At 40.1% G+C, this 23,088-nt stretch overlaps 1 protein-coding gene across 1 annotated transcript; it reads right to left on the bottom strand.

The window, feature by feature from the left end:
* Positions 1-11,567: 11,567 nt before the first annotated feature.
* Positions 11,568-21,959, bottom strand: LOC306832684 (lactase/phlorizin hydrolase-like; the record flags this gene model as incomplete). Its single annotated transcript, XM_079357562.1, has 17 exons — positions 11,568-11,849; positions 12,103-12,339; positions 12,459-12,682; positions 12,838-12,969; positions 13,158-13,264; positions 13,477-13,667; positions 14,135-14,333; positions 14,545-14,835; positions 15,003-15,271; positions 15,449-17,002; positions 17,193-17,841; positions 17,934-18,633; positions 19,578-19,653; positions 19,938-20,031; positions 20,161-20,241; positions 20,370-20,434; positions 21,347-21,959. 17 exons carry the CDS (start codon positions 21,957-21,959, stop codon positions 11,608-11,610), a joined length of 5,724 nt encoding a protein of 1,907 aa, XP_079213688.1. The 3' UTR covers positions 11,568-11,607.
* Between the last annotated feature and the right edge of the window lie 1,129 nt (positions 21,960-23,088).

Genomic DNA, 23,088 nt, shown 5'->3' with positions numbered 1-23,088 from the left:
AGAAAAGCTAATGATCACTGTGTAACATTTCTCTTCTAATCCAGGAAGTGAGAGATCAAATTTACCACAGGGAGCACAAAACACATGCTTTAGACATTAGACACCAAAGGCACCTTTCATCCTGTCTCGTGCTGGAATGCACATTATTAAAACAGTTAACAGCTGACTCCATGTCAGTCGTGTGCACAGTGGAGGCAGTGAATGTCGTATGAGTCATCCACTGATTCATTTTGATTCAACTTGCAGCCCCAAACTAAAAACTCGTAAAAACTACATTATACGGTTTTATTTTGATTGCTTCGTGAAAGATAAAGTGAAAAGACAGAGATTGCATTTGACAGAGGTCACGAGCTTTGGATGTTGTGCAATATTTCTTAGACTGTTTTTTTAAACTGATCAACAAATATAAAGCTAAATCTGCTTTTATTTTCACAGATGGCTGATACATCACAGAGCGGCTCTGTGGAGACTGCATTTTTCCACTTCCGTAAGGTGCTGACTCAGAAATAAAGCATGATGGTGATTCAGGAGCTGGAGAGGTTGACACTTGAGGAACTGAAGGAGTTTTTGAGTTCAAGGTTAAGCAGGTGGGATAGCGTAGTTCGCTGCATGCAAACAAACTAACTGATCACTAAAAAGTATCTGAATCAGGTAAACAAGGCAGTCACAAAAGTGTGTACCTCAGGACACAGTGCAACACTTGCACTTTAAAATTGGAAAGACATTTTTGTATTTAATCAAAATGATCATCTTTTAATTTACAACAATTTACAAGTATTATTATTTTACAAAAAATAATGTATCCAATACAAATTTAACATTGTATAAAGAAAGGTTTTGAATTTGAAAATAGTTATCTTGTGTTAACAACAAAACAAAATAGTAGTTCATTAATTTGATATTAGTTTTGTATTTAAGATATATTGTATATAAGACTCTATGAATCTTTTACCTCTGTTGTTTCTTGATCATGTTTAGCATTCTGTAATTCGCACATGGGCGTGGTCTCATCTTTTTAAACCTGTTGTATGACAGGATGTAGACGAAGAGGGTGAGTGGGTTTCAATATTTCCTTTCGACTGCCATCGTGACAGTTATCAGCATAGTTTTAAAGTTGTTGGGTTTTTTTTTACTTCTGATTTTCATTATTTTGCTGCCCCTTTTTTTAAAAAAAAATTGGACTTCTGTTTTATATTGAGCTTATCACAGTGGAAGCCCACTGAGTCTCTCAGGAGCATTTATTCACTCATAGTCACCATAGCTGTTGCATTATCAGCATAACTAAATTATCAGTTTCACTGACATGAAACTGATATTTTTAGAGATTTTTAGATAATTCAATAGGTGCAGAATATTTATTATTTTTATGTTTCAAGACATACCAGATAGTTCCAAAATTCAGTTGTAACCAAGTTCAGAAAATACCGTCAATACTTACTCTTCAGACCAATGACAAGATGTAAACTTGTTGTAGAGAGATGTATGGCCATAAAAAAGCCTATAGACTTTCCATTTAGTTTAACCAAGATGTTCATGTTCTTGTTTTAAACGTCTATTTTTTTTCTCAATGGATGGATGGCAATGAATATTTGTCAACATTAAAGTGTCGACAGAAAAAGAAATGTTTCATAACTTTTCTTCCCTTCCTGGCTTTCCAAAGCAAAAGTAATCACTTACAGCAAGTGTGTCCCTGACTTTGCTCTGTGTCATCTCACACACAGCAGTTTGTACGACACATCGTTTTTTGTCAAGTGTTCTTATGTGAAGCATTAGTAGTAAATAACACAAAATTGAAGTAAAATAAAGAAATACACTTTTCTCCAGAGCTAGAAAAACCGGTACCTTGACTAAACCTGACCTTAGATATTTGTTGTTGATTAATGTTCTTGAACAGTCCTCTACTCTTAACACTTTGTCTAAACAACATCACAATTACTACCAATGAGACTCGCTGATGCCAATTGACTGCAATGGAAGCATAAATTGATTACTGTGACAGTAACATTTATTTATATATAGCGACAGTGACTGTCGACCAGAATAATTCTCAGTCTTGTTCTTCAGGCAGGATGCAGCAGTAGAAAGCTTTTCCAAACCATTCGAGCCAGCTTTGAATTCCAGTCTCCGGGATCTCATCCTGCACCACATTGTTGGAGTTTTGAAGAGCTCGTCTTCTGCTGGGCTGCTTATTTATCACCTCACCCCTCAGGACTGAAACCGTTGCTGGAGGTCCAGCTGGCGGGGTTACATGCTGTGACTGAGTTTGTATCTCAGCAGAGACTTGGAGAGGCTCTTCTTGTGTAGCCTGGGTGACAGCAAAGGTTTTGTCAGCATCAGCATAGCTTGCGTTTGGTGGCAGGGCTGGCAAACTGGTGTCTTCTCGGCTAGGCTGCTTTATCCAAACCTGACCCCCCACAACTGACACCATGACTGGGGGTTCAGCTGGTTGGGGATCGGGAGGAGGTAGTAGTGACCACTCCACAGCAGCACAGTATGGTTCATTGCCTGGTAAAGGATCTTGAAGGTTAGCCTCAGCAATAACACAGAGTTCCTCCTTATCCTCTTCAATAAGTGCTGGAGCTTGCACAATAACAGTGCCTAGATCTTGACTGGGTGGATTATCATCAACCTCACATCCCAAGACTGAAATCATAGCTGGAGGTTCAGCTGGCAGGGTATCAGGAGGTAGTGGCAACAGTGTTGCAGCAGAGTTTAATTCCTGGCCTAGTACAGGCTCGTCTTGAATGGCCTGGCTTAAGGCAGAAGGTTCATCAGCATTAGCTGAAGGAAGTGGTGGAGAAAGTGTCATAATTGGTTCTGGTTCTTGGTTGGGCTCATCATCCATAACCTCACTACCCAGGACTAAAGCAGTAACAAATGCTTCAGCGGGCACAGTAACATGAACGAGTGATTGAGGTTGCACCATTGCATGCTCTGGTTCAGGACCAGGCATTTTCTGTTGTGCTTGTTCATCGATGCTGATGAGGCCAGGAAGTCCAGCATTACTCAGACGGAGAGCAGTTTTATCCAGAGGAGTCAAAAGAGAGGATGGTTCTCTGAGAGGTTTCACATCCATTACCTTACCCTCCAAGTCTAAATCTGTGACATTAGATGGCAGGGTTACAGGCAGAGCTGGGCTCTGTGTAGCCTGGCTTCTGTTCAATGACTCCTGGACAGCAGCAATGGCTGGAAGTTCATCAGAAGGTATGTCTGAGTGAGTCCGAGGCTCAAATAGCAAACAGATGTGTTCCACTGCAACACTTGATGACTTTCAACACCTCTGCCTCAAAGCTGTTTAACTTCCTCCTCAGAGTATCCGGAGGGTACATCTGCCTGATCTTTCCCTCAATTGAGTGGATCAGATTGTCTCTATCTGATCGAGAGTAGGTGGCATGAAGGACCGTGGTAGACAGTAAAGTGGTGGAGACTCCATCCAGAACAGCTTTAGTGACGCTTACAGCCATTTCAGAGAGTTTCTGGGAGGGCATGTCGCTGGATGTGGTTTTTTTAGGCACCCAGAGGCACTGCAGGATTCTGGGTACCAAATCCAGGACCACTTCCTGTGGGCTCAACAGATTGGAGATGGGAGGATCCTGTTGCTGCTCCACCAGGATCCTGGCATATTTGTGTGCCTGACTGAGGATCTTTGGATGTTTATAGGAGGGAGGAATGTCCTCTGGAGTGTCAAGCAGTCTTTTTGCTTGAAACTCGACATCTCTCCTCTGCATGCTGGTATTAACCTCCCACACCAGCTTAAGAAGAGGCTTCACCTCCTCTTCGTCAAAATCATCCATTTCAAATTCCCAGAGCTGGACTCTCAGGGATTTCTTGCTTTCCTCCATCAGCAGGTCAGCCATCGCTTCAACAGTAAGCTCAGAGGAGAGCTGCTCCCTCTGTTGAAGGTTTAAAAGTTCAGCCACCACTGCAACCTTCACTTTGAACGACTGAATGTGCCAACAGATCTGCTGGGCGCGTTCATAAATTGGAGTCTCGAACAACACCCTGATCGGCGTGTAGACTCCTCCACCTCCCTCCATGAAGTCCATGATAAATCAGTTTCTGTATTAAAATACAGAAACAGGTAACACGGAACAACACGGACAAAACAAACAAACAAATAAACAAACAAGACAAAACAACTTCAGAACGCTTTGAATACACTAATCTCTCAACACTCTCTTTCACAACTATCTCTCACCACTATCTCAACCCACAAAACTCTGAAGTAGACCAACAGAGTTAAAGCTCCAGTCTTCGGAACAGATTTTATACAATGTTGTGCTGTCATACAGTGATGTCATAATTGTCCAACAGTCTCAAACTCAACAATCTAAGTGTCATCATTTATAACTCTTATCGCCATGGCAACACAACACAAAATATCAACCTCTAACAGCTGGAGATGTGTTAAAGGTCTATAATTACATCTTTTTTTTAAATCGTCCTCCATCCCTCCCTATAATAGAGCAATGCAAATCAAAAGTCATTTGTTTGTTGACATAATCCTACAAGGCAATGTTGCATCATCAATAAAATCAGTCTTTGTCTCAAAACAGAAATGATGAATAATGGTTATGCGATTCTTCTTTTCTTTAGTCTACCCCATGACTAAAACAGCTTTATATGCAAGGCCGTCCTTCTATGTAAACATGATGAAAACCCCCCGACAACAGTACAGCTGGCGAGACTCGAGATTTTCACTCATTGTAGACAGTCACGACTAAAGTCACGACGACATTTTCAGAGAATATTCTTTATTTCGGCTGTATTTATGTCTAAAATGTTCCTTCTTTTTGGGACGTCAGGTTAGTATTTAACTATTTGCTATTAATGTCTTAATTATGTCTGACTGAGATAATAAATGGGGTATAATTGGTTACATTCCCATTCACAGAGAAGATGAAACAAATGGAGGATCCACATGCAGAAAATCAAACAATGATTAATTTATTTAAAAAACAACATCCCCCCAAAAAAGGGAAAACAATAAATCCACACTAGGAAGTAAAAGATAAAGGTTTTAGGTTTGATGATAAACTGACACAGAAGGGAGGGGACAAAGAGACCATCCAAAAGCCACAGTTCAGTACAGAGTGCTGACTTTTCAGTCGGGGGTTTAGTAGACTGACGAGACACTTTGCAATTTGGACGCAACCCCTGACGAAATACATAGGTTAATTAAACACAGGTGTGACATAAGACACAGGTGAAATTGATGAGGGCAATCAAAGAGAAGGGATACACAAGTGAACTGGGGTCTCATTTATGACCGCTGCATACACACAAATTGGGCCTGAAACTTTCCCATGTAAAGTCTGTGATCTAGAAAAACAACCCTGACGGTCAAATGTGCGCACATTTAAGTCAACTCTGACCCATGCGCATGTGCTTTTTGAGACCTGTTGGTGACACACGGCTAAGTGGTGAATTGAAGCCTGCAGAATATCTTGATGTCAGACATGATTTATGGTTTCAGTTAGTTGATCCACAAAATACAGAGACTGACTCAGGACTGAAAAGTTCAACTAGTTCAAAAAAAGAACAAGCAGGCAGTCAAGGTAGGGAGCTGACTGGCAAAAAAAATAAAAGTCCATGATGTCACTGAGGAACTCTGGTGAGGAAAACTGAGGCACACCAGGGAACACTCTGAGCACAGGTAAGTACAAAGCTAATTCAAAGGGGAGGGGGAGAAGCAGAACAAATACAAAAACCCAACAACTGAAAGAACACCTGAACTGAATCATCACAGGATCCAGGGATGGTGCTAATTGTTTCCTGGAGACCGGTGGTTCACCAGACAGCCAGACCTGATTAAGAATTTGTAACAATCCAACCTGCCAGACTTGTTCTGCGAGGTAAACGATGACTTTGCAATAATCTTGTCAGACATTTACGGTCAAACACTTACATGAATGTGACAATCATTACATTACATAACAGCCTAGCATGCAGTTTGTTCTTTCATTTTAGTGAAACATGTATCCTGCTGAAACAAACACATTGTTATCTCACAACTGGGCTTTTTAATAAGAGGTTTTTAGGATTCAGATGATGCATAACAAACTTTATATTTTATTTCTCAAAAGTGGATTATTAATATAACTTCTTTGTATCTAGGCTGTTCCTACTTCAATCTCCATCTCATATTATGTCTTTGTCCCTCTGTGTATTCAATATATAAGATCACAACACTAAAGAAAAATATCTAGTAAGAAACAGAAAAGGACTTCAGTCCCAAAAACAGACTGAGCGAACTCATATTTCTCTTTTCACCTCTGAAAAGTCTTGTTTTAATCTGTGTCGACTATAAACTGGCTCTGGCACTCAGTAAACATTGGTGAGCAGCATGTGAGCCACAGAGGCACACCAAGCTGTACGCCAGCTGTTGTGTGCCATCCTGCCACATGTCCTTTGAAGTGCTACAGCCCACCAGGCTGCATGAAGAATGAGCCAACGCTGACTGAGGATGCCAAATGGCATATTATTGCTGTGCCAGTGCCCTAACAGAAACAATTAATCTATCTTTGAAACAGCAACAGTGTAATGGATAATATTGCATTACAAGTCTGACCAGAATGTTTCCCTGAAGGACTGTAAGGATTATTAGACTGGCACATGTGCATCTGGTGAGAGACTGCGACTGGCATGTTCAGAGGAAATAGCAGCAGACACAGCGGTCTTCACGACACAACAGGACCCCTCTTTTCAATTTCCTGCTCCAGTTTCCATTCCTGCTATATTTCTGTAAAGTGGGAATCGCAAAGGAGGAATGCCGATATGGCACCACAGAGAGCACAAAACAAAGAGATTGAATCTGTCAAAGGCAATATCTGCGATAATGATCTCAATAAAAAACATAGGGTGATTTCAAACAGCGTTAGTGGGATTCCCTCAGGAGATTTTACTTCTTACACAGCAGAGGTCTCTAACTGGCTCTAAACAAGTGCTGCACACTTCACATTTAATACCAGCATGTTACCTGATGCACATTTCATTTCCTTATCCAAACTCAAGTTTGTCTTAAGAGGTTTGACATCAGGCCCATGATCGTGTGTTTGTGTTTTCTTTTTACATCTTGCTTGACAATGGTGTTTGCTGAATGGTGTTTCTGAAGAATTGTAAAATGAATGGTTAGTGTGCCATTCATACTAATTTGCAAATAAAGACGGTTTAAACAGTTCAGTGCGACATGATGTGTCTCAAACCTTGAAGGGATACTTTACCCAACTGCATAAAGCCTTGTATCATCAGAAACCTGGTAGTGTTTTTGAATGTTCGTGCATCCCGCCCTCATTTTCCCCTGACACGAGAACTTTTGCGTCACCGGAGGGTGCTTTCGTTAGAGGGGGTGAAACTACATCGCTAGTTCTTAATATTTTTGACCACTGAAGCTACAGAACTGCCACAGATCAATGGGCACGAAGTCACTCCCAGAATCTAGATTTCACTAGCAAGGACCACGCCACAACCATAGATGTTTTAGATGCAGTATTTGATGATAGATCTTATAAATGATGAGACAGATGAATATGTGCAAAGGTACTGATTATGATGGAGGAGGATGTTGTTGGTTGGCTGGTCTGGAAGGATAAACTAACTGCAGGGCAGAGGAAGACTTTGAGCTGATCACGGCCCCAGACTGAACGACACAAATGAGGGTCAAGGAAGGAGGTTGAGTGGATGACATGAAGAGAAGGGAGGGTGGGTCATCGAAGAACTGAGACAAACGGTGTGGAATGGGATGGCTAAGTAGGCTTGTCAGGGGTTGGAGGTGTGGTTTGGCCCTGTTCCCATATCCAAGTTAATGTTAACTCCATGTAAAAGCAATGTTTGCCATCTTTCTTGGAAGCTATGCAAACAGGCTCTGGGAAGAAAGCTGAGAAGAACCGACAAAATTAGTGGGATATGTATAAACTTCAAATATGGATTTAAGGTATATTGAAGGTTTTGTGCTCAAATCAAATGTTCATGGCGATCTCTACGAGCCGCATTATAGTGACGAGCAGTCAAGGCTGATGGAGGAACAGGAGGTGGCTGCCACCGACAGGCAGGTCTTGTGCCTGGGACGGCTTGAACTGGGGCAGACTGGTGGTGTTGGTGCTGTCACTGTTTGCCTATGGACACAGACATAGAGTCTGTTTGCTGCCAGGAATTTGCAAGATGCCAATTCCTTCTGGAAGAAATCTCAGAATCAGTTGAGGAAATGGCAGTATGAGTTGTCGAGCAATGTAGCTTCAGTGGGAGTGGCCTGCGGTGCTGTGCATTCTGAGAGTTTCGTCCACATGAGCCAAAAAGACCCTTTCTGCCTTTTCCCTGTCAAGAAGGCACCAACTTCAACATTTATGTCCCATTCTTACTACGTATTTCACCCAATTTCAATACAGATTCATGTTTCAATGGGTGAAGTATCCCTTTAACTTTACCTCCATTCCACCTTTTATTCATTAACTTTACAGAAAAAAAATCACATGAATATTCCTTGAATATATTGCCTATCTTAGCTTTACATTTGACAGATACAGATTCTGATCACAAAAGATTAACACGTTTTAGTGAAAACATTTGTAGTTGTCCTATGGCATATGATGCGACTGTCAGATCTTTAAACATGACCTGTAAAATTGTTGATGTTCATCAGTTGACATACAAGCTGGTACATATACAAATATAGTATTTACGTGACGTCACAAAATAATGTTTTCCTGTGGTTGTCAGGTGATGCAAACATGCACTGTTTTACGAGAGATGGTTATAAACAAGTCTGTGCTGTAGCTCCAGTGTGGCCGCCTCTTTCCTATAAGCTGTTTTTGCCGTCCAGGACTCTGAGTCATGTGACAGAAAGCTATGAATATTTTCAAAAAGCTTGGTTGACTGTATCTCGTTTTTTTTAAGAAAAAAACCTAAAACTACTCGCCTTCTTTTACATGGATAGTGTGCTCGAGAGACAGCGAGAGAGAGAGAGAGAGAGAGAGAGAGAGAGAGAGAGAGAGAGAGAGAGAGAGAGCGAGAGAGAGAGCGAGAGAGAGAGAGAGAGAGAGAGAGAGAGAGAGAGCGAGCGCACGTGCGTCACTAATTAGACGCAAAAGTAACACAGCAACATGTTCACCAACCTGGATTTCCACATCTAAGGTTGCCATGGGAAGCAGACACAACAACACCTAACAACGATATTACTTTAATTCATTACAGATGTTTGTTTGTTTTGTTTTTTTATCTCAGTAGTTCTGTTCAAACTGATCTTTTCCAATGCAATTTTAGGATTCATATTCATAATATTAGTTACAATGCACTGGAAAGAAAAATGCAGACACACAGTCACACAATGGCAGGCTCTGTTTATCTTTTAAAGCTCAAAATGACTGACAGAGCTTGTTGAGCAACATACAACAGTTCAAGGTGAGTCGAAAGTTTTAATTTTTGTTCGGATTCATTGCATTACAGTGAGCCTGTACAGTGAGTGTGTGTGTGCAGAAAGGTCCTGGCATCAACAGTTCAGCTGGAAACATTCTTGAAGTATCACATTGCTGTTTTTGGAATGAAAATATTCTCCCTCCTTTTTTGGGAGGCTCCAGTTGCAGCTTCCCATCCCACCTGATTCTTTGACTACGTTGTTTACTTGATCTAGTATTTCAACAAGGAAGACCTCAGCCTCTTCCCAGGAAAGTGAAAAGGAGTGAGAAACACACCCACTTGAGAAACCATTTTTAAGTTTTGTTAAGTGCTATATAAGCACTGATTGTTCACCAGGATTCAAATGTCAAAGAAAGATTCAAATGTTAATGAGAAATGTAAGTACATATTGCACACAGTCAGAAGTAGAATAATAAGAACTTTGACTTTAGGGCAAAGTTCTGACTGTTTTCTTTGCTTTGAAAAAGTCTCAACATGAACAACTGTTCCAACTTGTGCTAATAAAAGCAGAGTGCCTACCAGGGAGCAGAGATGGCATGCAGCAGTTTGCAATCACCATCACTCTGCCTACATGACACAAAGGGGAGACTTGCACCCAGCAAGCATTTGATTAAAGCAGCAGCAGAACATCAGGGTTCATCTTTATGAAGATGCCACACACGGCATATGCTGTGCAGGGCAGCAGGTGTGTGTGTAGGTGTGTGTGTATGTGTTTGTGTGTGTGTGTGTGTGTGTGTGTGTGTGTGTGTGTGTGTGTGTGTGTGTGTGTGTGTGTGTGGGACTATGATGCACTGGGGGTCCTCAGGATTATCCCCCCCCCCCTTTGCTACCAATACTGACTGTCCTACTGTATACTGTCTTTTGCCTGTTTAGTCCAGTCTGTCAACAAGCAGAATGCAAACTTAAGGTGGAAGGCCATCTGTCCTTGATGGGTTTGTGCAAGGAAGGCAAAGAAAGAAACAAACAGGAAAATACTCACACATGTTAATTATATGCTGCTGTTGCTGCTTCTATTGTTCATGTACCAGTACTTAAACTATTTAATGAACAAGTTGAAGTTGGTTCCCTGCATGCAGTCATATTTTATCTACCATGTATACTGTATGCACTTATTTCAATGTATGATAACTAGTATGCTGCCTGGACACGTCCTCAGCCTTTATACACAGATTAGCAGGTGCTCATACATGTGCAAGTCATCAAACTTTGATGAAAGCTAATCAAGCTGACCTAAAAACATTTAATGAAACTTTAAGCAAATATGTTTTTCTTGCTTGACTCATACCCCATCCTGAGATGCTCTTGGGTTGCAGACATCGAGTAGACCCCTTGTTGATCTGAGCTGTTGAGGAGCATGCAGGCGAGAGCACGCAGAACAGACACCCACCGCGCGCTAATGTGTACATCCTGTTGAGAATACGGGTCGCCCTGGAGACCAGGCGCAGGTATCCTAGCAGGAGTGCAGAGAAAATGCTTATATGCCTTGTGAGCCCCATGTCAGGGAGAACTGTTTGTGTGCTCCTCCAGTCTGGGATTGTTTTATTACCCAGAGGTCGTTGCTGGATCAGTAGCAATCAAAAGACTACAGATGTACAATTGGATTCCTGAATGTTTAAGGTTAAAATTTCCAGACCATAGAGGACAGAATTTGGCAAACCACAGGTACCTTTAACCCCTTTGAAGAACTGTTACTTAGGTGCCCTTAAACAAGGTCCTTCAATGATAGTTGCCAGACTTTGGCTGGAGTGGGCTGAATATAAATATATAAATATATGTAATTAGAAAAACTCAATATATTGTATTAGTCCTGAATATAGTTTCAACAATAGAATAGGTGTAAAAGACGAATAATTTACAAATAAAAGTGAATTCACGCACAGATGACATTTAGTTTTAATTACCCTTCTTCAAGCATGAGCTTGAACTTCAGTTCAGCTGATATTGAACCAAAGTAAAAGAGCTCTGTCATTTAGCAACTGCAGCGTCACATCCACTGTGAACTTTGAGAATTAGTAACTGGCGCCATCAAGAGGATATTCATTGACACTGACACAAACATCTGTCAACCAAAGAGGTGAGGACTTTATTTCTCAGAACATACAGCGATGATCATAACAATCTACTGAACAGCCATTAAACATACCTATAAAAAAATTACAAATTACAAATTCTGCAAGAATTCAAGGCATAGTCTCCTCACATTTTCTCCATCTTTAAAAATGTTGCTGCAGTTTTCTTTATCTTTCTTCTTGTTTTCATGAGTCCATATACAACAAAGATGACACCAAGCACACTTAGAAGGAGAAATGCAAAGAGGACATAAAGAGCAACTCCAGCATCATCAGATGAGAGCTCCAGACCTAAAAAGTTCACCATGTTCACAGGCACAATCGGGGGAGTTGTAAGTAAAGTGGTGTCTGATGTGGGCGCCTTTGTAGCTGTTACAGTTGTAAGTAAAGTGGTGCCTGATGTGGGCGCCGTTGTCGCTGTTAAAGAAGAGACAGAAAACAAGGCAATTCAAATATGTTAAGTTTAAGTTAAACATATTTTGCATTTAGCCAAAAATTTAAGAATATTTTGACATTGTGTATCTAGATGTTAATATGTGTGTTAAAATAAATTGAAGTATTCCAAACTAATTCTCACAATAAACACAGAGTTTTGGAATTACATGACTAAGAATTATTTTACCTTCAGGTTCAGGGTTCAGACACTCATGGGGCCCGAGAGCTGGGTCTGGAAAACCGTTGCATGTGATGATGGAGGCGTAGCGAGAAGCTGACTTTTTAGGGATGCGAGGAAGGTTGGGATCAGAGCGGTTCACATAGAAAAGTCCAAATCTCTCAGAATAGCCAGCAGCCCACTCAAAGTTGTCCATTAATGACCAGGCAGTGTATCCTCTCAGATCAACTCCATCTAGAACTTGAGCTGAAAGAACAAGAGTAATGGTTACAAATAACTTGTTTATAAACCTGAAAAAACTTACATTGAATAATACTTAACAAAACTCACATTATAAAAAAGTAGTTATTCAATCAATGTGGTACCTTTTAGGGCCTGGTTAATGTACTGTTCATAGTAATGCTTTCTGTGGACGTCATTCAGGTCGACTGCTCCACGTTCTGAGATGCCGTTTTCTGTGACATACACAGGGGGGTTTCCATACTCATCCTTGATAAAATTGAGGATTTTCCTAAATCCAAATGGAGTGATCTTCAGCCAGAAGGAGCCAGATTCAATCCAGGTGCGATCATGGGTGGTTCCAGTACCCCTGCATCAATAATACATCAGACATAAAACAAGGAAGAACAAAGTATGACATTAAATTGTTGATTTTCATTCCCTCCTATGTCACAGATTTACTGCTAAGCTGCTGTATGACTTTAAACAAGCTTTTGGGTGTTATTTCTTTAAATTCAGACCCACCTGTCACCTTCATAATCCTGCTGCTTTCCCAAATCAACTGGGTATGAAAGAACTGTGGTATAGTGGTTGAAGCCAAAGTAATCATGAGTTCCTTTGATTCTAAGGATTTCTTCAGGGGTAAACTCAGGTAGCCTGTTCAAGAAAGCAACGTTTTCAAAATCCAATGACAGATTTCTCTTCCAACCTTACAGACTTAAATATTTACCAAGCACTTACAGTGTAACTGCTTTACTTTTTTCCCCACATTTTTTGCCACTATAATACTGTATGTCAAACATTACAAAAGCTGTTCTTGTGAAGGTGAATACAAGTTTAATTACCGGGATTTAGGGAGACCTGCAGCAAGACTTCTTTCACGAATTGTAGTTTTCATCACTTCAGGGTAATCACCATTAAAAATGGGATGGGCAAACCAGCCAATAAAGAACTGTTGAAAAAAGAGTAGGTTTTATGAATATAATAATTTTGATAGGGTTAGGGTTACACATTACATATTTGGGGCACTGTCATGGATAGGTAGTCTCTTCTTCACAGGCTGAGCTTTAAATACATTTTGCTCTCTTTGCACAATACTGCCCCATGTATCCACCAAACTGGGCTGTTGTATAAAGGGCACAAGTGTTAATGTAATTTGTCTACCTGTAAGTAGCGTTTGGCTGCATCAACGTCTTCCTGTTTATATGGGTTTCTAGGCTCCGCCCAATCAGAATTAATGGTGATGGAGATAATACCACCGTGGGTTGCTCTGTACTTTGAATTGTAGAGATGCCAGGCCTCGGCATGGGCTTTGATCAGGTTATGAGCTGCAATATACTGCTTGCGTATGATGCCTATAAGGAAATTCAGACATAGTTGACAATGCTTTTACTCATTATCTTAAGTTGCGGAATTTTAAACAAAAAGATAAAATACCTAACTAACAGAGCTAATCTTATACGATTATAATATCATGTCCTTCAATTAAAAATTAGTGAAACACCAGTTAAATATGCTAAACTACTGCTGTTCTCTGATTCTTAGCTTTAACTACACTAAAAAAGAGTATTTTCTTACGCTACAATAATTTATATTTAAAAGACTATATTTAAAAAAGAGGATTCACTTTACATAAATGATCTGGTAAAATTGTTTAGTATGTAACACCTGTTTTCGTCACAGATACATTTTCGAAGAAGAAGAAAAATAAAAAGAACAGCAATTATTACAGTATTACAGTAAAAAAAGAAAATTCTCAACAATCTGGTATTAAATATTTGAAAAATAAAAGAGGCAACTCTTGAGAAATGTGTTTGATTACCTGGAGCAAAGGTACCATATCCATAGCCAAGGTTGGCTACAATATAGGGCTCGTTTAGAGTGATCCAGAACTTCACTTTGCCTCCCAATCTGCTGAACAAAACATCTGCATACTCAGTGAATCTCTGGACAATAGTTTCATTCTCCCAGCCACCAATTTTTTGCAGAGCCAGGGGAAGGTCCCAGTGGTACAGAGTCACCTTAGGAAAAGAGAAGAGGACATTTTAGATGTTGTTCCACAATTTCTGGTGGGGGAAGTTTTACTCATTTTCACTGAAGATTATTTCGGTGGAAGAGTCATGATATTTGGCAGCAGAAACTACTAATGCTCTTGATACTTAAAAGTCATACATTTTAATATACAGCATTACATAAGAACCATTTGTGGTCATAATCAAAATCAAAACCTACTTGAGGCTCAATATTAGCCACTTTCAAGGCATCCAGTAACTTTTGGTAGTAGTTCAGTCCAGCTTCATTGATAAAGTTGTTTGTGCCATCAGGGAGCACTCTGGGCCAGGATATAGAGAAGCGATAGTGGGTCACCTTCAACTTCTTTAGCACTGCCACATCCTCGTCAATCTTATTGTAGCTATCGCAGGCAATATCACCATTGTAACTGCTGTCCACTCGCAACGGTGTATGAGCAAACTTATCCCAGATACTTAATCCTTTTCCATCTGCTCTCCAGCTTCCCTCAATCTGAAATGAGACAGAAGTTATATTCCAAAACAAGCCATTGTTAATACTTCCAAAACGTATTTCAAATGTTAATTTAAGATACATTCAAATCAACCTACATGTCACTATGGTTGCATACCAGAAGTACACTTTAATTGAGGAAGAGTAGATTTTTCAACATTACTCACCTGGTAAGAGGCACTGGCAGTACTCCAGTTAAAAGCCTTGGGGAACTCTTCATAAAGTGTCTTCTCCTCATCTGGTAAGGGAAAGCCATTGTCCTTCATGACTTGATAATAAAAGTGTGCAGAGCGTTTGGGTGTCCTTGGCCGGTTTGGGTTAGTGAAGTCAACATGGTGCAACCCAAATCCAACTCTGTATCCATTGAGCCACTCAAAGGAATCCATGAGGGATGTTGCTATGTATCCTTTCACCATCACACCATCAAGATTATGGGCTGAGGATGAAACATAAGGGAAATAATACTATAATAATTCATAAAAATGTCGCCATTTATGATGTCAGATGATCATTGACATTCACCACATGTCAATGACCTTTTGGCTTCAAAATGCAAGCATTGAAGAACAAGCAAAATGTATGAAGGTTTTAGTGGCTATTTTGAAACACTCACCCTTTAGAGCCTCATCAACATAGGTTTTGTAGGAAAAAACTCTGTCAATGTCATCAACTGTGGTCTTAGTGTCTGTAGCTACTCCATTCTCAGTGATGTAAATATCTGGATCACCATACTCTTCCTTGATCCAGTTGAGGAGCCTTCTCAGGCCCCATGCTACAGCTTTTTGCTTGCTTATGGCAGTACTGGGTGAATCACCTTCCTCTGCTTCTGAAAAGTCTTTGTCATATTCATATGACGGAGGGGAGAGCTGAGCTGTCAAATGGCCGACGATCTTTGTGGTGTAGTGATTAACACAGAACATGTCAGCTGTTCCCTTGATGAAGTTCTTTTCTTCTTCAGTGAAGGCAGGTAGTCTTGACTCTGAGAGACCTTGAAGTTCACTTTTGTTTCCAACTTGCCATTTCATTGCATCAGGATAATCACCGTTCTTGAAAATGGGATGTGCAAACCAGCCCAACTGGAATTGCAGAGCACGGTCAGCAGCCACCACTTCACGTGGAACATTAACATATTTAGGTTCAACCCAATCAGCATTAAGAGCAATGGATACTTGACCTCCCTGGGATTTGCGATACTTATCATCATATGTGTGGTAAGCCTTGGCGTGGGCTTTTATAAGGTTGTGTGCAACTCTGTAGGGAGCAGTTCCTGGATTCTTAACATTTGGTGGCATCTGTCCGAGTCCATATCCTGACCATGCAATTGTGTGAGGCTGGTTTAAGGTCATCCAAAACTTCACTCTGTCACCAAAGGTGGCAAAGCAAAAGTCACAAAACTCATTAAAAATGTCAATCATGTCTTCATTCTCCCAGCCACCAAGGTCTTGCAGAGCTTGAGGAAGGTCCCAGTGATAGAGTGTCACCATTGGAGTGATGTTATATGCTAAAAGCTCATCTATCAGTCTATTGTAATAGTCAACGCCCTTCTGGTTCAGGGAGGTACGCAGACCATCAGGAAAGATCCTGGACCAAGACAAAGAGAATCTGTATGACTTCACTCTCAGAGCTCGAAGCATGTAGAGGTCTTCGTCAAGTCGGTTGTAGCTGTCACAGGCCACCTTTCCATCAGCATTACCAGAAATACCGCTGGTTTCATTGGTAAATGTATCCCAGATACTGGGTCCTTTCCCATCAGCATTCCATCCACCTTCAATCTGGTAAGCTGAAGATGACGCTCCCCAACTGAAGCCCTGGACGAAAGTGCCATAGTGATAGAGTTTTCTTTGAAAATTTGCTTGGCTGGAGAATCTACTCCAAACACTTTTGGCTTGGGATGGGACAGTGGAAGGTGGAAGAGGAGAAACTTTCTTTCGTTCTTTATTTGTCTTTTCTTTTGCATAAAACAACTGCTCCCTGGAAGCAAAACCATTATTCTCAATAAGTTTGGAGTAAAAATAGGCAGACTGCTTTGGAGTTCTGGGTCTGTCAGGCAGGTCAAAATCAACATGATGCAATCCAAAACGTTCAGTGAAGCCCTGTGAACCTTCAAAGCCATCCATGAGCGACTGCACAGTAAACCGCTGCAAGTTTACACCATCCAAATGTATAGCTGTGGGGAGAATAAGCACAAACAATTTTTAAATCATCCCTTTGTACCTTGTTACCAATCAGTGTGTGACCAATGTGGAAATAAATTCAGAAAAGAGTATACCGAAAAATATAGATTTTTTGACATGTTCTAAGGTGCTCTGCATGAAGTGCAACTGTATTAGCATAAAGAGTTACATTTTACAGCTTACCTTTCAGGGCTTCATTGATGTAATTATTCAAATACTCGACTCGATGGGTGTCATCAAGACTGTCCACATTGTGCTCAGTTGGCATACCATTCCCAGTTATGTGAATAGGCACTTTGGTAACATTTAAGTATTCTTTGGATATATAGGTCAAAAGCCTTCTAAGTCCCCATGGTGTAGAATAGATCCAATCAGAAACTGTTGAGGACCATGATGGGTCCACATGTGCCTGGAAGTCACCCACCCCATGAGGACCAGGGATACAGCCACCATCAGTGTGGTTGACCAACCTGGAAGTATAGTGGTTCAATCCAAAAAAATCAGCTGTTCCATGGATCCTCTTGCTCTCTTCAGCTGTGAAAACTGGAAGCCTTGCAGGCTCAGAAAGAGGACACTCTTTCCTTTTCTGCTCAATCTGAGTCTTGAATGTTTCAGCATAATCTCCATTCACAAATATGGGATGTGCAAAACAGCCGATCATGAACTGCAGGTAGCGATCTGCAGCCGCTATATCTTCAGGTCTGGAAGGGTCCTTGGGTTCAGCCCAGTCAGAGTTCAATGCAATGCCTACTTTCCCTCCTTGTGCCTTCCTGTATCTGTCATTGTAGACATGCCAAGCCTCTGCATGTGACTTGAGTATATTATGTGTGACCTGTGAAGTCAAAGTAAATAGTTTCTTAATTTTTTTGCAAATTACCATAAAACAGTATATGTGTAATAAAACACTAAGGAACTTGCTCATACCTGATAGGAGGCAACCACATAATCCTTCACGCCAGGAGGATGTTCCCCTGTGCCATACCCAGCATGACTCACCACCCAAGGGCTACTGAATGTGTTCCATGTCTTGACCCTGTCTCCAAACCTGGAGAAACAGAAGTCAGCGTAGTCCTTGAAGGCTTCAACAATGGATGCATTTGTCCATCCACCAAAGTCCTGGAGTGCCTGGGGCAGATCCCAGTGATAGAGAGTAGCAACAGGTTGGATCCCAGACTCAATCAAAGCATTTATCAGCTTGTCATAGTAGAGAACCCCTTTCTCTGATTGGCTTCCCTTGTGGCCTGATGGGAAAATACGGGCCCAGGAGATGGAAAACTGGTAGGTGTTGACATTCAGACCTCGCAGGAGGTAGACATCATAGTCAACCTTATAATAACTGTCACAGGCAAGATCAGCTGTCTGATTACCAGTGACCTTGTTTTCATGACCCCAACGGTCCCAAATGGTTTCTCCTTTCCCATCTTCAGACCAGCCACCTTCAACTTTAAATGACTCACTGGAGGTCGCCCACTGGAAGTCCTCAGGAAAGGACTCATTTAGGAAGGCATCTCGCTCAGATAAGGTCATGGTGGTGAAATCGCTCCAAATCTTGCAATAAGTCATGGAGCATGACGACGTTTGAGGTGCATTTCTGATTTGGTTTTTGTTGCCATGGTGTAAATAACTGAAATTATAAGAAACAAAATGTTGAAAATGAAATAGAATTTACATACTTCGAAATCCAATTCTGCATAAGACTGAGTTGGAAAAATTATAATGGGGGAGTATCATAGCTGCCTAATATACACTTGATGAGATCTCAATATTTGGTCTGAACCTCTGATGTTAATAAAGTCACCCTCGTATATAGTTTTATATAGCACTCAGGCTTTTGAGTACTTACAAGGTTATTCATTGTTGTTGACATGATCTTAAATTTGTTTTTCAACACATTAAACTAACATTTTCGAGGTTTCGAGGTTTTACCTCAAGTACTTGGTTCTATATTTATATGCTATATAGAGGAGAATAAGCAGTTGCTATAAAGTAAAACTTCCTGAACTTATTCTGCTTAGACCTTTTCGTTCTATCCTGAGGGACATCATGAAACCAATGAACAGTGCCAGTGTTTTTAAAATCTTAAACTGACTGTTTTCTTTTCTTGTTTCACAACTCACACACTTAATTTAATTTTTTATTCAAAAACACAATGTTGTTAATTTATACTATCACTTCATTGTAACAATTTTGTTGACATGTGCAGCTGACCTCTTTGCAAGTTCACCTTTGTGAAAAAGAGCCTGATCTCAATAGGTTCATATCTGGTCAGAAAAAGGTTAATAATAGGTATAACAAGTAAATGCCTCCCTTTCATATGCACACAGAAATGGACACATATACCAAAGACATCTCCTTCAATCCTTCACCATATCATTAATTTGGGATTTTTCTTTAAAAAATATCTCTCTTTATCTTTTTCCACTGTCCTTCCACCTTTTACGCTGGTTGTGTTTGTAATCACTTTAGATTTAAAACTACTTCTAAAATACACACACACACAGACACACACACACAAGCACACACATAAACACATCTATCTTCAGTGTCCGTTTGCGTTGTAACTAATACCTTGTTTGGATATCCCCAGCTGGACGTAGCATAGCCATGTCAAATCCAAGAACGTTTTGCCGCCCATTTGTCAGCACTGTAAATGTACCACATGTGTTATTTGTTATATCATGCATGTATCATGCATTGTAATCATACTACTGTACATCATAATGTATCATTCTGGTTATGTCCGCTTATTACATGAAAGTCCTTGCCAAGTATTAAAAAAATAAAAATGTGACTATATGAGACTAATATGATCATTTTACTTGACAATCATTTTAATTTGTAGTTTCTGTGTTTTGTTAACAACTTTGTGAAAACTAAAGAGTCAAAGAAAGCAAGCTAAACGTTTTACATTAACACTTCCGATATTACCTTTGAAAATGTTTGTATCTGACAGGAACTGATCTGGAGAGCAGTCTTTCAAGGTAACCTCATAAAAGAGAATGGGTTTCTCTTCACACTTTGCCTGCAAGAAAGAATAATATGTCATGTTCGATGCAAGTGCATGACAGAGCATACCAAGACCAGCGTGCTGATTTTTGTTCAATGTGTTACCCATGCGGATTGTTAACTATGATTTTTAATACATACATACCAAAACATTCTGCAGTTCAGCCAGCTCTCGCCCAGTGGTGCAATCAAAATGAATCTTAATGGAGATGAAATCGGAATTTCTCTGGAATAGGGACACATGTGAGTGAATGTGAATATGGATACCATATTAGTGTTCTCCAACAGAAATGAAATTATGACAAATTCAAACTAAATCATCTGTGAGGGAAACCATAACAATATTCATCTTACCAGTAGTCGTGTATTAGAGATGACTGATACTTTGTCTGCATTTACTCCAACCGATATTCCTCCATCTGAAACCCAAGGTGTGTTAAATAAACAAATAAATACAATTTGCTTTGCTAATAATGCAGATAAACCACATTGTCCTTTTCCCTGCTTTTCTGAAGTCCCTTATCACGACCTTTGAAACGTGTGTTGAACAGATATGGAGCCCATAATCTTACACAACCAAAACTGCACAGCCAACAACAATAAACAATATAAAACTTCTGAATGTAAAACTAAAATAAAAGATAAGACAGAAACAAACAAAACGCATCAAACTGTTTTTTATTTTAAAACAGTCACGGATATAAAATGTTATTATATAATATATAAATGCAAGAACAGACAGGATTTTTTTTTTTGAAGAAGAAGAATTTGTGATTTGTGACTTGTTTTTTTTTTTTAAATGAATACTCCAAAAACCTAAAAACAATCACATTTAGCTACATGCAAGAAAGAACTATGTAAAAACATTACCACTATTTACCGGTATATTTTAGACTTTTATTAAGAAAGTAGTAACTGTTAATGATTTGCAACGTGTCTCTTTAATCCTGCAGGACCCTGGCTCACCATTATAAACGGATGTAGAGAAGCAGCAAGTAAGTAAATCCTCAGATATTGAAATAATTATTTGAATTTTATGTGAACACATTTTTGCAGGATTATCTGAAACATTTGAGAAAATGTGAATAAAATTGGGTGTCTTGCATCTCCAGTGATGTTGGGGTGCAGTCACAAACTATATGGCATTATTCAACAATTATAAGGCTCGTTATTTGGGAAACTTCTGAGAGAAATAACAGAAGCACAGGCTCCAAAACATTAGTAAATATTGAAGAGATATCCAAATAAGGAGAGAAGCTTACCATTGCTCTCAGGCTACACAACATTACTCAATCAAAGCTTTGCACATGATGTAATGAAAGAACTCATACCTCTCCCAGGAAACATTTGGTGGTAGCGCTGGTAAACACTGATATGTGCATCAAGAGCATTCTGCAGCTCAGCATCCCTCAGCTCATCCAGGCTGCTCAAAGTCAACCAGGAGTCTGTCAGAGCTCCAAACTGTCCAAACACAAACTCTGCATACTGCTGAAACTTCTCCACCAGCTCCTGGCTCTCCCAGCCTCCATACTTTGATCTCAGAGCTTCTGGCACTGTGGATCCATGGAGGACAACCAGAGGCTGCAGGCCCACGTCCTGCAGCTGTTTCAGCAGAGTCTGGTAACAGGAGACCACAGCCTGCTGAGGCTGGCTGGACAGGCCAGTAGGTAGGAGCTGAGTCCATGATAGAGGCACCTTTAAGTGGGTCACCCCTATACTCTGGAGGTACTCAAAGTACTGTTGAGATTCAGGAGGAAGTGCATAACCACAGTCATATGTGTCCAGTAGAGACCCCTTGGAGGGGTTTCCACCCAGACCTTCCACCTGTTCATTGGTCATAGGACCTGCAAGAAAAACTGCCTGGTGTGGATCCTCATGTTTCTGGCACATGCACCCAAACACAGTGATCAAACAGAGAGAGAGAAGTTTCCCCGGTAACGACATATTGTTTGAGTGTGGGGAAATGAATGAAGGCTGGTCTTTTATAGTCCCTCCGTTTACAAGCCTGAACGCTCACGCCAGTGGAAGTTTCATGTTTGGCATTACTGTACTCAGAGGTCACCTTTGCTGTGAGACTTTATGATGTTTTCTTAAAGGCCTCTTACAGCCTTGGACGTGTCTGATAAAATACAGAAGGTCAAACAAGAGGCAAAGATTTATGATGCAAGGCAAAAGAAAAAAAATACAGCGGTCAAGAGACAAACTATCGGTGCGATTTTATGACTTATTGTTATTCTAATTAGTGATAATGTTTTTTATGGTTTTATGTCACTCGAGGCTCCAATAAAAGGTAATTTTCTGTAACTATGTGATAAACAATTCAGTTGTTTTTTTTTAATCTTGCTACCTTAAGATGATACATCTTAAAAGTTTGAAAAGTTTTTTGTTGTATTTTGGTCTTACAAGTTTAAAGATGGATTCAAATTGTTAACTATAATAATAAGAATTATTAGTATGTTTTGTTATTATGTTATGTTTAACTTTGCTCTTGGTAAAATATAGGGTTAAAGGCATAATAGTATAACATTCTGAGTGTTAATACAGCAGCAATCAAACATAACCACATCTAGTTTATCGTTTAAGAGTAGTCGAGTCTCTGCGTTCAAAAGGTCAACACGGCACTTGGTGCTGCACTCATAAACGGACAAAGACTCTGTCTTCTGTTTGCCAACTTTATTCTCCCCCATGCTGTACTCTCTTGACTTTTACTTTTTCAGCTCTCCTTTTAAATGTGATTCTTTCTTTGCCCTAGTTCCTTCATGCTGGTGTTCATGCGCCCCTCCACTTCCCCGTCACCACCATCTTTATCAGCAAATTCTTCATGGACTCCATGAGGGATCTATTCTAATGACGGTCAGAATTTTATTCTCCAAACTCATCATCCACCCAATAGAGTCCAAGCGCCAAAAATGTTCTGTTAATTAACATATTTCATATTATTCATAATATTCGTAATAAATAATTTTCTTAATATCACTTGTCTCTCCTGATTGAAAAGGCAGACATGTACATTCTTTTGGATGAAGAAAGGTGTGTGTGAAGAGAGAATTGTTTGGATCTGCTCTGAAAGTGG

This window comes from Symphodus melops (genome assembly GCF_947650265.1).
Source record: "Symphodus melops genome assembly, chromosome: 12".
Classification (NCBI taxonomy): Eukaryota; Metazoa; Chordata; class Actinopteri; order Labriformes; family Labridae; genus Symphodus; species Symphodus melops.
This window is presented reverse-complemented; position numbering and strand designations above follow the sequence as displayed.